Here is an 11,181-nt window from a genome sequence, read left to right on the forward strand (position 1 = left end):
AGAAGCGTCCTCTTGCGGTCGGCTTGGAGAACTAATTCTTTATGGTTGCACAAACGATATAGGCAGGGTTGCTTTTGGCATTTACGCTGAACCGCACTGACAGATGTATTTTTATTTTTATCGACGTGTTGAGCGGGCGTTTAAAGAAAACCCGTTAACTTGTAATCAAAATAAACTTACCTTTGCTCACTATCTTAAAAATTAAAACGGTATTTTTGATGCGGTAAAAAAAATGTATTTTTTTGTAAATTTATTTTAGTGTATTACATTCTACCCAATTTCGCATTTTAAATCCTGGTGATCTCATTTCGTAAATTGCCGACCACGAAAAATCCATTAAAAATGTTATCGATAATAAGTTGCCGTTACGATTTTTTGTTTACTGGGAAAGGTTTTTATATTATTATTACTTAAATTTTTTAAAAAATTATTCTAAAAATACTAAATTAAAGTATTTTAATTGTGTTTGTTGAGAAATGTGTTATTGTTAAAGAAATTAGGGTAAACAATTTGCTTTGAAGCCCTGAAAACATCGTTATCTTATCGCCTGCACAAAGTGATTCCATTGCAGAATTAAAACTTCTTTTTCGCTAGTATTACTTTATTAATCAAGCTCAGTGGTTGCATTTTAAATAGCAAGCATAAATTATTTGACATGTACGTAAACAATAATTGCCATAAATAGTTTATTTTTAAAAATACAATAATTGAATAAAATATGATCTAATCAAATAATCAGTGCGCAAAAATTGACATTTAACGCGGTTTTGTATAAGTTGATGAGTGTAATTTTCCGAGTATTGATCAATTCTAAGGAATGTGCTACCACATTCGTCTGACGTCATGTGTTATATTATGATAACGCACTCTACTGGTATCTTACACAGATAAGATAGCCCATATCTTACCAGTTCCCACACCACCTAACTAATGTCAAAATTTGGTTTGTTTACATACTTTCTGTGTAAACGAACTCGGCAATTTTGTTTTATTCATTTTATGCTATATATTTTTTGTAGATTGGTTGAAAAGGCAATATGAATCTAGGCCACTGGAATTTTCTCCTAGCTCTAATCAGTTTACAAACGTTTTTTAACGCCTCCGCACAGATAAGCACTGTAAATAACAGTTCGAAGGGATCAAACAACTCAAAGTAAGAAATACTCAAAATATTTGTTTTCGAAAAATACTAATTTTGGAATCTTTGCATTTTCTATAATATATTTTGCTTTGCTTAGTATTTTCCATGAAGACACATTCAATAGCACTTCGATTGACGTTCTGGACGCCTCAATACATTCAACACTGGTTGTACCTCAAACATATTCGACAGAAGCTGCAACAATATCAGGTGCTAGGTTCGCAACCTCTGTTCCTGTTCAAAGTCCTGTAGACAACCCGTTAGATCCGGCGGACTGTTCTCAACGGGAAAAGTACAGAAAGCAACCAGTTGCAACACCATCGTCTCGTTTAAGAAAATGCTGCCCACATGGAGAAAACTTAAATATATATCGGGAAAATCAAAGCGATTCGATGTGCGACAACGGGCTCTTAAGCTTCGAACCGACTATAATAAGTGCAGTTCTGTTCGATAACTGCATTGAAGATTTGGAGGTTGAGACTACGCTCGACTACGACATTGGAAATCCGTGCAACAGGTATGAAAGCGAATGTTAAATTGAATCAAAGTACAAATTCTTCTGCAAAATTAGTTCTCTTTTGTACGACGACAAAGACGATGTTTTCTTTGTTCTGCAAGACGGTTCGTTATTAATCATCGACAAATTTGGCAACGAATCATACACTGTGAAGGAACATTATTGCTTGGATATTGATAAGTCAGGACACTTGTTTGCCTTTACATGTGTAACCCAAGTGGAAGAACAAATTGCCTTCGCAAAAGTAAGTCAATGTAACATTATTTTCTATTTACCAACGGATGAATATTATTTCAGGTCGTTTTTGTTGCCGTTCTTATGCTTATATCTATGCCCTGCCTGCTATTAGTTAGTTATTTGCACATGACACTTCGTTTATTGCGTAACTTGCATGGTCTCTCGCTAAGTTTGATGTCTCTGTGCTTGGCGTCTGGATACTTTGTGCACTCCGTTGTGCACATCTATGGGATCCCGAACCAAGGGTTCATTGGCTACGTCATACAGTTTTGTATTTTAAGTTACTTCTTCTGGTACTTGTGCATATGCTTCAATGTTCTTTTGAATGTGTGGTACAAGTTGCCTTGCTGCATTCAATGCTCAAAGAGTTGGGCCACCTTTAATTTTGCGTGTTACGCTGTTTTTGCCTTTTCCGGACCGGCCACAATAGTTGCACTAACTGTTCAAAAAGGACTCCCAGGAATGCCGTCTTACTTTCTGCAAGGCAAGTTATTGACTTTAATAGTTAAAAGTATAAGTAGTAACATATGTATTATTTAAAGGCCTAACTGAATCCATCCGAGATTCCCAACGTTACTTTATTCCTCCAGTGTCTACTATACTTTTTCTAAGTTTTTTGGTAAGCACTTCTTTTCGTACCTGTTTTTTGTTTTATGCAATTGTACATTCTTAGCTTAACATCATATCGTTCTTCGGATTTCAACGTATAAGCGGCTACGCCAAGGCTGAAAAAAACATTCAGGAGCGAAAATGCTTGTTTGACCAACAAAAATATGAAGATGTTAAAAAAGAGTGAGTGCAGAATTATTGCAGTCCAAACACATGCATTTATTTTAATTTTTGTCGTTAGCGCTAAATGTGTCAGCTTACTTGGAATAATAATGGTCGTTAGCTGGCTGCTCGAAATAATAACATTTTACTCGGGATCGAATTCAAATTACCTGATACTCTGTGACATGGTGAATGGACTCCAGGGAGTTTGGGTACTGCTCATTTTTCTAGTCGTGCGCAGGCGTCGCACAATAATATTAAGGTGGTGGTATGATCGTGGTTCCCACGAAATTGAAGGCACAGAGCTGCAAGCTCTTAGTAATAGTCCCACATAGATATATAGAATTATAATACAATTACATTACATACGTTCAAATCTGCGATCGCCGTTAATATTACATTATTTTTTAATTATATTAAATTCTGGTTTATTTGACCTGTAAAGAATGATGTGCTTATAAGCAAATCAAATTGATGAAAAGAGAAAAACATTCGAAAATTGCTGAACAGCTGAACCTGATATCCTTTAATAGAATATATGTTGTTGCGGGCCACATTACCGAACCATTTCCCAAACATATTTGTGAAAATTTAACTTTGTGTAAATTGTGGTTTATTTAAACTTATATAAATACTATTAAATATTAAATGTTTGCTGTCACTTATATGGTCATATAAAGATAAATAGTCATTTTATTGTAAGAATGTTTTACCATCTTTGCTAATACTCTAAAAGGAAATGTGTAATTAGGCGTGCGTGTTACCAAAATGAGCCATTTCTGTTTTTTTGTGGATTGCGGTTGTTTTGAATTATGATACGAAGACAACGTTTTGTAACGTTTCTTAATACGGCGATTTCATCATAAGAATAATTGTGTATTTACATGTTATATGCTACGTATATGGGATCCAATTGGTCGGCCAGAAAACCATCCCGTAAATGCATCCGTTGCTTTTCGCCCCGACTATTAATAGGCACCACACCTAGAAACAAAAGTTTCCAAAATGAATAATTTTCATTAGAAAAAATGTATCACAAACCTGGATCAACGACCACTACAACGCCGACTATAAGCTGATGATCTTCTAATACTGTGTTTGTGACCAAGGGAACCAAATCCAAAGCTTCTGATTCATTGCCGTCCAACTCGACAACAACGACTAATAAGTTAGTCCAGGTGAAAACGGCGCTGAATAAAAAAAAATAATGCGTGATCTTTTCAACAAGTACGTCTTTAAGGTCTTACCACTCAGCAATTTTTTTGTGACAGCGCATTACCGAATTTTCGATATCAATTGGGTGATAGTTCATGCCACGTAAAGAGATCACTTCATCAACAGCTCCGACTACATACACTGCGTCGTGTAGTTCTTGATCATTAGCATTGCTTGCGCCGCCTACCAGGCTATGCTCGGAATTTCCACCCAAGGAAACATTTGAAAAATTTAGTTGCAATTGACTTATCGAATTCAAAGATTCTGTATCACTATCGCGACTTGCCACACTTGGTGTGGTCTCGTCAAGCAGTGATGCTGATTGCGAGCATTCGGTGCGGCGTAAGAATCCTAAATACCCAGTGCGTGCATATAGTTCTGAGGTGGCCCCAGTTACCAATTTCGCGTTGAAGTGATCATTGTAGTCAGTTTCGTCACCATAAATTGTAAAGTAACCATTTGCGTTGTGAGGAGCTTGAACCTTAGGAATAAATAAATAATAAATTAGTTTTGTTAAGATGATTATGCAGTTTGTAAATTGTTACCCAGATTTCTCCCAAATGCGAGTCGCCACAGTGGCCCTTAGTTTCGGGATTTGCAATTATCACTTTTACGCCTGGTAAAAGTTTACCTGATTCAATTACACACAACGAATTTGGCGCTCCACGCTCTACCAGAGCAACACGATTATTTCGCAATGCTCTCATATCTACATACACTTGAGCACTCTCTGCAGAACTAGCCCCTTGGACACAAATGGCCGGATTTACACGACATCCAAACGAAGTTGACACGCAGCGCGTATTCAGACCAAGGGCTTGAAATAGCTTGCAGAACTGCTGGGTCAGTTGCACTCTGGGGCGCTCTTCTGCCACCACGACACACGTCCGTACGCATCTCAAATCTATGTTTCGTTGCTTTAAGGAAGGTATAGAATTGCTGAGAGCTTTAGTGCATAACTCAATTACACCATATGAACAGAATGTGTCGCGAACGCGGTGTTGCGATAGAGTTGACAGCCATAAACTGGGATTCGCTTCGACCTCGTAGGGCGCGATAAGTATAGAATGGTGGCCACTGTATACTCCGATAAGAGTCCACATAACAAATCCAAGGCCGCAGTACGGATCCAAACATAAAGCAACATGTCGAGAAGGGTACAGCTCACAAGCCAATTTTAAACTGGCGCACAGACTAGAGAGAGATCTGTTGGATAGACAAAAATTGAATACACACATTTCGTTAAGACTCAATTCGATCTATGTACCGATGCGTAATGTTAACACCGCTAAGACGTCCACAAGTTGATACGCTAAAGTCCAAATAGGCGCTAGAGTCAAAGGAAACCGTGGCTATGCCGGCATATTTTCGTTTCGGGTTGTCATCAATATCTAATATAGGGGGCCATGTCTTTGGGTCAATCGAGGTTGCTGCCTCTCGCGATTTGAGTAACTTAATAATTGGCTGTATGGAGAGTACAATGCCACTTTTAGAGACATCAACAATCATCCGAACAGTGGGTAACGTGGTATTTAAATTTTGTGGATGTGGAGGCCGAATGGTAATTGGTATTGCACCCAAATAAAGGCATCCATAAAATGCACACAGCAAATCGAGACCTGGGGGAAATATAAGCGCTGCGGGAAAATCGGACTTCATTAACATTCCTATAGTGTGTACACAGAAAAACTTACCAACGTGGTCTCCTGGCTCAATTCTTCCTCGTTCTTGTAACAATGCCGCTATTTTCTCTGCCCGCTTATGCAACTCAGAGCATGTCAGTGTTTTCGCGATGGCACCTGAAGCGCAAGTCTAGAATTCGTTTCTTTCAAAAAGGAACAAAACTTACCCTTGGAGTTCAGCAGTGTAAATATTATATGATCGGGGGACGTGTTTGCTCGCCAACGCAACACACCTGTTATCAATTGAGGCTGTTGAAGTTTGGACAGTTTTTTAGTCGCAATTTTCGACATTAGATATGTTAACCGACCTTTCTTTCGCAATCTTCTGCTAGGCCAACATCCCGTCCATGGGCTTCAGCAAGGCGATTGCCCTGAACTAAATTTCCAACCATCACAGAGGCTGGTCCTACACCCGTGTCTGTAATACCACATCCAGATGATGAGCTTAATTTTGCGGCAGTTTGCACACCTTATTTGTTTGAGGAATGGTTAGTAGTAGAATGATTTATCGGTTTTGTACAAGGATTCATTACAGAAGTGATTAATTTATGCGATTTCATTAGTTATGTTGGCATTTGTGTTTGTTGTTGATATAATACAGTGTTGTTATTTGGTTTTTGCAGTGAGTGTTGTTGTGGTCATAGAAGTAATCGCAGCATTGTTGAAGGGTTGGTGGTTAAAAATAGAGGAAAGCAATATTTGTATTTTATTAAGGTAAATAAAGCACAGAAAGTCCAACAAGCCAATTTGTAACAATTCTTAAAAATCAAGTATGCGGAGAACTTACCTTGATGTAGTTCCCGTGGCTTTGGTAGATTGGTAACACATGTATGTGGGCACATTAAAACATTCGCTGGGTGGAGAGATCCCTCCAAGAACCTTCGCCGTGCTTCGCATAAATGTATGCCCCCAAGAGGAGTCTTTGGCAAATGATTCGGCGGAACCAATGCCAGGCAGTAAATTCCGACTTGGTGAATGGAGTCTACTGCTTGCAGAACACGTGACATCCATTGGAAACTTTCTTCCTCCGAGCAGTCCGGACGTTGTTCAGCAATGACGCACACGCGTTCGTCGCGCAAAACTTTAATGCTAAATACAGCAATGCGTCCTCGATAAATAAACCGCATGGGTTCCACAGCTAACACTGTGGCAATAATGTCATCCGCATTGTGCTTTCTACCGGTAACGGTCATCAGACCATCACGGGACCCGCACACAAAGACCAAGCCACCCGGACCAAGAAAGCCCAGTAGACCTGATCTAACGTAAAAGTCTTCGCCAATTGGTTTGGAAATAATGTTCACCGTGCCATTTCCATCTTTTGGTTGTTCCAATTCTTCTAATAGAGGCTGAACCTTGAATGTTGAATTTGTCATTCCGTCGAGACCAAAATAACTGGCGCTTGTGGATCCGCTAGTAACGCATATTTCGCCGACTTGATCGGTTTTGCACAGCACAGGTGGTCCTTCCGATCGAACAACCACCATTTGTGCAGCTGGCATAACTTGACCACAGTCCTGCAAAGTGAGCGATGTTAATGAGTCTTCACTGTCAACGCGTACAACTCCATGCGATAGTGCTGCCATTGAAAGCACACCACGTCCAGTAGCTGACGGACTAAATCCACAAGATCCTCGCCCAGGACGCCGAAGGGAAACAGTAAATACTTCGGAGCTACTGGCACATGGACAAATCGCATCTGAGCGTAATCCTTTAGCTTGAAAAACACTCAAGAACTGGTCACACGAGGATAACGACCAGGGGTTGGCTCCATCGGCTACAAGCAACATACGTAGAGAGGAAAGCGATATATCCTTATGATCTTTAGTAGCGAGTAGTCCCCAATGTAGATCTCGACTCTTAACCAAGCAACAAGAAGCTCGGTGTTTTGTTATTAATTGCATCCAGCTCGACGGACGCAGTTTCATTAATGCGTAGGGTATGAAAATAACGTGCATACCATTTAGAACGGATGTCAAGACCGAATGCCATAATCCAACTTCACGCTTGAAGTCCAATACACATACAATTGTCTCGCCTTCGGTATAATGGCAGGCCATAGTCAAAGCACGGCAATGATTAATCATCGCTGCGCGAGTAACAGTGACACCTGCAAAGCAGATTTATAATTATTTATAAATATTTGGATGCTGATATATGTTGCACTTACCCATAACACTGCCTTCCTTATCTGTCGTGTATTCTATATAAGCTGCTGCCGAATCATCGGCCCGTAAATTACCAACATTGAATTCTTTGGGCGGCTTAGGTAAATGCTCAGTCACAAACCACTGCAAGCGCGGCCAGCCCTTTAATTTTGCTATTTCCCCCGTGGTGGTTGATTTAGGAAGACCTTTTAAGCAAGCTTCTGAGGTAAGAGCTACAGTTATGCCACAAGAACTCAATAAGAATCCCACTTGCTGCGGAGGAGTATCCGAGCTAGACAGCGGCAATTCTATTGGAAGGGGTACTAAGCCCCGAAACATACAACCATACCAGGCTGTAATGAAACTGTAATTTATCTGATTAATATTGGATACAAATACATCAAAGATTTGTCTTGTTCTTTAGAGGTTACGCAAGGACTGGAAATGAAGGAATTTCGATAGAATAATCACATAAACACACATACTAACCTTAAGGGGTCATTATTGGGGTAAACCAGGGCCACACGATCGCCGGGCTTCAGTGTTACTTGCTCAGGACCCTTGCTAAATATTTTTGTGGACAAAGCATGGGCAATCTTTTGTGCGCGCGAAAGTAGCTTGCCATATGTTAAGGTAGTTGTTACTTTTCCATTCGGATCGAGCACTGTAGCCATTGGACTTTTAAACGAGTTTGTTCCATAACGTTGGAGTGCGCATTCGAGCGTTCTTGGAAGTCCTGCAGGTATGGATAGCTGCTCGCCTTGCACAGGAGTCATTGTGCTGCCCTCTGGTTTGGGAGCATTGGGATCTTTCGTATTGGCAGCAATCTCCAGTTCAATGTCGTTATCCTCATAGAACTCCGGTAGTGGGCGACGCTTGGGTCTTTTAAGGGTGTTAAGCAGTTGCTGAATCTTAGCCGACACCTTCCACTTGCCATTGGCATCTGTCTCGTTCAGTTCATTTTGAGAAACATTAACATATCGAGTCACTCGATCCGCAGCACGATGTGCATTATTAAACTGTGTGATGTCGGGAGCATTGTCTACAAACAAACGATGATTAAAACAAAATCATACAAAAAACACATAAACTACACTTTAGTGGAATTTACTTTATTCCGCGGTGTATTAAATTACTTACACTGTTTTTGTTTAAACGCTTTGTCCGAAAAGTCATTTTCCCGCTTGTATGCAATCGGCGGGTAGTCCGAACTTAAAGGTTCTGAAGTTGGCTGTGTAATGATTATTTAATTAATTAAAAAACTACATTTTTATGCAATCTGCCTAAGTTTATATACCCTAACTTCAATTATACAAAGCAATTTAATAGAAAAAAATCATAGTCTCGATGATTCTTATGATAAAAAGTTTTAAATTTGTATACACTAGTTAAAGAGTATAATTCTTTTAATACATATATTTCGGTCTTAGTCTGTTCACATCTGAACAGTATATATTTACTGCAATAAATATTCACAATCAACATATTGTCGAAGCTAGCTTTTTTTCCTCTTTAAATGTATTATTATTATATTACTCACAAGTGGGGGTAAGTTTTGCGGTGGTCGCCTTTCTGGAGCGCTATTCGGCGCCGTATACTTTTGATTTGTAATTTGGTTCTGTTTCACGTCTGTCCTCGCATGCTGCTGTGAACCCATCGATGATTCACGAATTGGAGGTTTAATTATCGGTTCTGGTGGCAGTATGCTATTGCTTATATGATCCCGTGGATAATTGTACTCCTTGTCGGGGGAAATTGTCTCCTCGGGTATGGATTCGTCATCCGTCGATGAGTCCAGCTCATCATTGCACCCAGGGCTTCGGTTTAATACAGATGTGCGCTTCGATGGCATTGGAAGGCTGGGTTTTGGCCGTCCCTTAAGAGCTGCAAGGGCCTGTTGCACAGCCTCTTGTCGTACTTCTAGGGGTCAGATGATCAGAGATAAAATGTTGTTGCTGTAACTTGTTCTACTAACCAGAATGATAACGTTTCTCATTGTGCGTTACTTTGCGCTGTGTGCGTCGTTGACGATGCTGACTATTATTAGTTGACTGTTGGTTCTGAAAAGCACTTGGTTCGCGAGTGTTCTGATACCCGGGATCGCCGACTGCTCCACCCTGCGGTCGCATATTTTCGTAGCCAGGAGCCCCAGCATTTCCGCTCTGTGGTGCCGATGACAAGCTCATGGCGGCTTGCTGATGGAAGTCAATTTTTTTGGAATGTCTTTGCTGCGAGGAGGACAGGGAGGGCACTTCAGTCACATAACTGTAGCCCTCGCTGGACACAATGACGCCGTCGTTATTGATGTTTCCGTGGTTGGTGCTGTTGTTGGCATTTTTAACGTTGTAGTATGGCGGTGGCGGCGTACTTTTCACTTTATCGCCTGTTCACAACAAAAGGATCAAGAACTTTCTGGTGACGACCAAACGACCAAATATCAATGTTTTCGAACATACCTTCTGGCTTCTTTAGGAACGGCTGCAACAGCTTCGCCCTTTTCTTTTCGTAGCCTTTCTGCGTAATGTCACCTAGAAAAGCAGATGGAATTGTTTTCTTAACGATTAATATGTCCGCTGGGCCTCGTCGTTTTTTGAAAAGCGTGGAGTAGCGACTGAATCATGTATTCATGCTGAAAGCCACACAACACAACACACACACTTTTCTTTTAATTGGTCGGTCCCCGACTATATGTGGGCAGCTTTCAGCGAAAGAAAAGCCGAGAACAGCACTTGTAATCCCATTTGGGGGCGACAAGTATCCAATGATTTGAATCAGACCAGACTACGTCTGCCACAGTTTTCACGCGATTTTCTACAACTCAGTCGCCGCACTTTAACAACAATATTTTATTTTTGTGTGTATTATTCAAATAGGTATACCTTCCGACAGCTCTAAGTCCAGTTCGGCGAGCTTCTCGCGGACGTAGCCAGGCAGCGAGGCAGTGTGCTCCATGGCAGATGAAAAGTGTGGCTTTAGGGTTTTGTTCTATCCTCTTCCTTGGAGGATTCGTCTAAACTTTGGCTGGTCGCAGTACACAAACACACCCAGACACCGCTACTTTCCCACTTCGTTGTCAAAAATCGATCGATTTGCCATTTATTCTATTTCACATTTTGCCGACGCAAATAAATACATCCGTACTTGCGCAGCACCAGTACTTTGGGTTAGTTAGAAAACACGATATTACGAATGTCTTTTACGAATTTGCACAATGAAAGTAAACAAAGAAAAATAGCAGTACAAATCGATTTTATGAACTAGCGAAAAATTGATAACTATTTCTTCATACTCTTGGGACAACGGCCTTTTTCAATTTTCGAGATGCGGTCACACTGCCCAAGTAATCGAACCACGAATTTAAGTGTTATTTTTAATGATATTAGGCATAGAACCATTACAATTAAAAAGCTCTATTATTTATTACTTTAATCGCTTGTCTCTTAAAATTCGATTCAACAAAAGCAATTGGTG

General features: G+C 40.3%; 2 protein-coding genes across 6 annotated transcripts; one reads left to right on the forward strand and one right to left on the reverse strand.

Moving 5' to 3' along the window:
• The first annotated feature begins 527 nt into the window (after window positions 1-527).
• Window positions 528-3,342, forward strand: mthl14 (methuselah-like 14). Its single transcript, NM_167821.3, has 8 exons — window positions 528-657; window positions 1,020-1,153; window positions 1,239-1,658; window positions 1,713-1,902; window positions 1,956-2,379; window positions 2,438-2,514; window positions 2,569-2,687; window positions 2,746-3,342. The coding sequence occupies exons 2-8, from the start codon at window positions 1,038-1,040 to the stop codon at window positions 2,999-3,001; spliced, it is 1,602 nt and encodes a 533-aa protein (NP_728509.1). The 5' UTR covers window positions 528-657; window positions 1,020-1,037; the 3' UTR covers window positions 3,002-3,342.
• DIP2 (DISCO Interacting Protein 2) lies at window positions 3,266-10,991 on the reverse strand. 5 transcript variants are annotated; one of them, NM_001259601.2, is made up of 16 exons: window positions 10,590-10,991; window positions 10,167-10,238; window positions 9,686-10,093; window positions 9,251-9,627; window positions 8,851-8,941; window positions 8,200-8,752; window positions 7,734-8,074; window positions 6,351-7,673; window positions 5,872-5,981; window positions 5,731-5,812; window positions 5,576-5,680; window positions 5,149-5,518; window positions 4,427-5,087; window positions 3,914-4,362; window positions 3,708-3,856; window positions 3,266-3,650 (listed from the first exon to the last, which is right to left on the reverse strand). In NM_001259601.2, the coding sequence occupies exons 1-16, from the start codon at window positions 10,660-10,662 to the stop codon at window positions 3,547-3,549; spliced, it is 5,268 nt and encodes a 1,755-aa protein (NP_001246530.1). In that variant the 5' UTR covers window positions 10,663-10,991; the 3' UTR covers window positions 3,266-3,546. The 5 variants fall into 5 exon arrangements, with proteins under 5 accessions (NP_001246530.1, NP_001261192.1, NP_001261191.1 ...); NM_001274263.1 differs by having other exon boundaries at window positions 5,872-6,032; NM_001274262.1 differs by having other exon boundaries at window positions 9,251-9,630.
• Window positions 10,992-11,181: the final 190 nt, after the last annotated feature.

This window comes from Drosophila melanogaster, chromosome 3L (assembly GCF_000001215.4).
Source record: "Drosophila melanogaster chromosome 3L".
Lineage (NCBI taxonomy): Eukaryota > Metazoa > Arthropoda > Insecta > Diptera > Drosophilidae > Drosophila > Drosophila melanogaster.

Excerpts from the sequence above, each read along its gene's own strand:
- mthl14 (NM_167821.3), top strand. The coding sequence starts at position 1,038 with ATGAATCTAGGCCACTGGAATTTTCTCCTAGCTCTAATCAGTTTACAA. Across the intron at positions 1,659-1,712 it reads ATTGGAAATCCGTGCAACAG|TTCTCTTTTGTACGACGACA; the intron begins GTATGAAAGCGA and ends CTGCAAAATTAG. Across the intron at positions 1,903-1,955 it reads AACAAATTGCCTTCGCAAAA|GTCGTTTTTGTTGCCGTTCT; the intron begins GTAAGTCAATGT and ends ATATTATTTCAG.
- DIP2 (NM_138175.4), bottom strand. The coding sequence starts at position 10,662 with ATGGAGCACACTGCCTCGCTGCCTGGCTACGTCCGCGAGAAGCTCGCC. Across the intron at positions 5,088-5,148 it reads GGTGTTAACATTACGCATCG|ATCTCTCTCTAGTCTGTGCG; the intron begins GTACATAGATCG and ends TCTATCCAACAG. Across the intron at positions 4,363-4,426 it reads CGCATTTGGGAGAAATCTGG|GTTCAAGCTCCTCACAACGC; the intron begins GTAACAATTTAC and ends TTTATTCCTAAG.